Source organism: Bison bison, unplaced genomic scaffold (genome assembly GCF_000754665.1).
Source record: "Bison bison bison isolate TAMUID 2011002044 unplaced genomic scaffold, Bison_UMD1.0 scf7180017864180, whole genome shotgun sequence".
Classification (NCBI taxonomy): Eukaryota; Metazoa; Chordata; class Mammalia; order Artiodactyla; family Bovidae; genus Bison; species Bison bison.
In genome coordinates this window covers 2,810,768-2,815,491 of record NW_011494752.1, presented here as the reverse complement: position 1 = coordinate 2,815,491, position 4,724 = coordinate 2,810,768, and the positions used below count along the sequence as shown (strand labels likewise).

At 40.4% G+C, this 4,724-nt stretch overlaps 1 protein-coding gene across 1 annotated transcript in view; it reads left to right on the top strand.

The window, feature by feature from the left end:
* CASC3 (cancer susceptibility candidate 3) overlaps positions 1–4,724 on the top strand; it is a 22,718-nt gene that overhangs the window by 10,787 nt on the left and 7,207 nt on the right. Inside the window, exons 4-6 of the mRNA XM_010842616.1 lie at positions 3,440–3,598; positions 3,694–3,845; positions 4,392–4,568. Coding sequence (XP_010840918.1) covers positions 3,440–3,598; positions 3,694–3,845; positions 4,392–4,568 — 488 coding nt within the window. The remainder of the gene's footprint in view (positions 1–3,439; positions 3,599–3,693; positions 3,846–4,391; positions 4,569–4,724) is intronic.

The window sequence follows — 4,724 nt, the reverse complement described above, 5'->3', positions numbered from 1 at the left end:
ACACACACACACACACACACACACACACACACACACACACACACACATACAGACACACACACATATATATACATATAGTTATATTCCATGTATATGCCATATATATATATATATATGTATAACACTTTGCTATACGGCAATTAAAATTATTATAGTTCAACTATACTTCAATAAAAGATAAAAGGCGACAGAGATCTGGAAGAGACATTGAGAATGAGAAAGATAGACTCCCCTTTTACTCTGAAATATGTGGGAAATAGAAAAATGAGCTAAAACATCTGCATGAAAATTCTGCCAGGGAAGCAGTTGCTTAAGTGGAGGGCTAGGCTTTAGAGTTGGGAGGGTGTTCACTAAATGGGAAAGTCAGCAGTAGGGAAAATGGTTTTGATGTCATCCTGTAGGCAAAGATGGTAAAGAATCTGCCTGGAGTTCAGTCCCTCGATCGGGAAGATCCCCTGGAGAAGGGCATGGCAGTCCATTGGGTCACCAAGAGTTGGAAATGACTAAGTCATTAACACTTCCAATTCTGTAGCCAAAGAAGCTTGACCCTAGGGTAACACCTTGGCTTCAGTTACACCAGATTTTAGCGCTAATTTGGAGTCTTCTCAGCACTATGCTATTTGTATCTTCTGTCCTGCCCTGGAAACAAAATTAGTTTCTCCTTTGGAATTTGCTTCATTTGACCTTCCACCACAGACTAAGAAGGGATAGAGCATGAAACAAAGTTCTCATTAATCATGCTGATACTATTTTAAGATGTTTGAATTCAGTCAATGTGTGTGGGGGCAGGTTTGGGGTTGAAGGGGGGAGAAGTAGTGATTTAAGGTCACATACACACCAAGCACGATTCTTGCAGATTCTTGCAACACAACCTGCAAGGAATCTAGGACCAAGGAAGGAACTGAATGATTACCACCCACCCATTCCCAACTCAAGAGGAGAGAAAATTTCTTGTGATTGAGGGAAAATGGGAAGAATCTAGGGTACTTGGTTGTTAAAAAGCTGTAAATAAAGGCTTGGTTCTCATAGTGTGGATGTGGTCTATGAGCTTCATAACAGTATCATCTTTTTGGGAATCCTAACTCAAAACAGAGGCCGAAATACTTACGGTGGACAGGGAATAAAGGGGAAGGCTAATTAATTGGCTTATCTGGGCCAGTCTGGCAGTCTAGGTCCTATTTGAAAAAAGGTCAGAAACTGAGAGCTTGAGAGCTTCTTGTTTCATCAGGAATCTCAGTGAGTATCTTTGATCATATTCCTAGGCCATCCTGGCCTGGAGTTAGTCACAGATCGAGTGTCAAATCCAACAGAAGAATAAGAGAACAGTGTACATGTCTGCCGGGGGGCAGAGGTGTTTTGGCACCGACTTGTTAGCCCAGCATGGGGACTAGACCACCTTCCTTTGAACCCATTTCTTTGTGTCCTTCTAGGTCTCTAGGCCTACCTCCTTAGCCTTTAGCTCTGCTTCCCTAGGTCCAAATCTTGGAAGGACCAGGATATGAGAGAGTAACTTTTAGTCTGAAGCCAGCTCCCTTAGCATGAATTTTAGCTGCTTTTTTTCCCTACCTGAAACAAGCCACACCTCTCTTGCCTAACCCTTTCTAGTTGCCCCTATTTATTTATTTTTTGTTGTTTTTGTTTTTGTTTTTTTTAGTTGCCCCTATTAAAAGGATGGCCTCAGGACCCTTCTTTGAATGGATAGATTTTCTACGTCATAAGCAGGATTATTCAGTTTTTTAAAAAATTGAAGTGTAATTGATTGGGTTATTCAATCTTGCTGTGCCAAGGAAAGGGAAGGGAGCACTTGGGTGTTATTTTTTTTTTTTTTTCATTTCTAAGATGCAGTGGTTATGCAAGTTCTAAAGTTTTACAAGTCAAAATTTTATAATTATATCATTCTAGACAGAGTTATTGGCTAAAGAGCTCTCATGTTACAGAAAATTTAGTGTTCATATCATAGACATAAAAAAATGTAAGCCACTATTCCCCAACTTGAGAGTAATAGTGCCGTGGGAAAGTACGGAGTTATGATAAGGTATTGCACGTTCACTAACTCTGTTCTCATTATCTATAGACCAAATCAACATCTATCTTTATGTACTACTATTTTTTAATATATATAAATTAATAAAAATATATTAATGTATTTTAAAGTATTATTGAACATATAGCAGTTGTTTGTCATTATGTGTTTTCTCAGTTCATGGGTACTATACTGTGCTATATCTCATGGGATTCCATGAAAATTTTAGGTCCTAAAAGGGGATTCACGTAATCTAAAAGGTTGGGAATCTCTGCTGTAAGACATTTTGAGATGAGAGAATTAACAGCTTGAGTAGTTATTAGGCACTGCATGTTTAAGAGACAATGTATTGAGAGAAATTATCAAAAAGAAAGCTTCTTCTGTATGGTTTAGACACCTAAAAGCCTCTGATCCATAGGCCCTGGGCTTCTTCCCCAGAGGCTGCAGCTATTTGTTTTGTTGGGTTTTTTTCCTTTCAGTTTTATTGAGGTAAAATTGTGCTATATAAGTTTAAGGTGTAACAACAGCATAATTGTTTGACTTACATGGTGAACTGATTATTACAGTAAGCTTAGTGAAAGAGGCTGCTGCTCCTGACAGTTCCATGCATATCTTACTGGAAAACTTAACAGAGATCTATATAAGCTTGTTTATGTGTGCATATATATATTGTTTAGTCGCTAAGTTGTTTCCAGCTCTTTTGTGACCCCATGGACCGTAGCCCACCTCCATCCATGGGATTTCCCAGGCAAGAATACTGGAGTGGGTTGCCATTTCCTTCTCTAGGGAATCTTCCTGTCCCAGAGATTAAACCCACGTTTCTTGTGTTGGCAGATTCTTTATCACCGAGCCACCTGGGAAGCCGTGTATGTGTATACACACACATATATGTATGCATGTGTGTTTTGTCTGAGCCGTGGAGCTTGTGGATGAATCTTCATTCTTCTCCCAGGAGTTGAACCTGGGCCCTTGGCATTGAAGGTGTAGAGTCCTAACCACTGGACTGCTGGGGAATTCCCTGTATAGGTTTTTTTTAATGTGGCTTTAATTTTTTTTTTTAACAATGCTTCTATTCAGTAGAAATTTTAGTAAAAACATTGAAGTGTTTGCTTTTAATCCTTGCATTATAGTAAAATTTGTTAGAAAATGTTTTCCTAAAGAATGAAAAATTTTAGAATGCACTATTTAGATCTTATCTCCATAGCTAACAGGGAAACTTAAAAGGGAAATTATTTATTTATTTGCACCAGGTCTTAGTTGCGGCATGTGGGATCTTTAGTTGGGCATGCAACTCTTTAGTTGCCAATATGTGGGATCTAGTTCCCTGACCCAAGGGTTGAACCTGGGATCCCTGCATTGGGAGCACGGAGTCTTATCCATGTGACCACCAAGGAAGTACCAGGAAACTTTTTTCAGGGTGATGACGGGGAGTACAGTGAAGAGGAAAACTCCAAAGTGGAGCTGAAATCAGAAGCCAATGATGCTGCTAATTCTTCAGCAAAAGATGAGAAGGGAGAAGAAAAGCCTGACACCAAAGGCACTGTGACTGGAGAGAGGCAAAGTGGGGATGGACAGGTTAGTACCCACCAAAGGCCTCCATTTCCATTCGAATTCTGGAACAGGGGCTTTTAAGCTTGGAGTGAGTAAAGAGCTCTTTATCTGTCCGACAGGAAAGCACAGAGCCTGTGGAGAACAAAGTTGGTAAAAAGGGCCCTAAGCATTTGGATGATGATGAAGATCGGAAGAACCCAGCATACATACCCCGGAAAGGGCTCTTTTTTGAGCATGATCTTCGAGGGCAGACTCAGGAGGAAGAAGTCAGGTAACAGCCCCTTGCTACTGCTCTGTAGTATGTTAGTATTATATGTATTCCATGCTTACTATATGCCAGGCACATTACTAAGTGCTTTACCTGTATTATCTTATTTACTGTTCACAACATTTTAAGGTAAGTATTATGATTATCCCCTTTGTACAAATGAGGAAAGTAAGACTTAGAATATTTAGTAACTCTTGGTGTAGGAGCTGGGATCCAGACCTATATGTCCAGTACCTTCATTAATCTGAGGCGCAAGGCCTCTAAATACTTGCATAGGTGACCTTATAGGAGAGAGATGTTTCCAGAGTGCTGGATAGTTTGAAGTAAAGGCTTTCCTTATTTTTATACCTGTTACATTCACACCCAGCAGGCCCTGAGGTGCTGTGATTCACCCTTGCTTTTTGGAAGGCCTGTTTTGTATAACCTGTCTGGGAAGATGGAGAGATTACCTGAGTTCCTAATGGTTCTCTGCCAACCCTGTTTATTTCATGAACATCTTTACATGGCAGAGTCTGCCAACTTAAGACACTTTTCTCTGGTTCCAACCAGACCCAAGGGACGTCAGCGAAAGCTGTGGAAGGATGAGGGTCGCTGGGAGCATGACAAGTTTCGGGAAGATGAACAGGCTCCAAAGTCCCGACAGGAGCTCATTGCTCTTTATGGCTATGACATCCGCTCAGCTCACAATCCTGATGATATCAAACCCCGAAGAATCCGGAAACCTAGGTGAGGACATTTTGGAGCCTATATTATTGATATTTGCAAGAAAAAAAAAAAAAACTCTGCTTTTTTAAAATGCCATTCCGGCCCGAAATTGAATGGGTGAGGAATATGGGAAGTCTGCCTGACCCACAGTTTATATCTCTAGTGGCCCCTTTTATT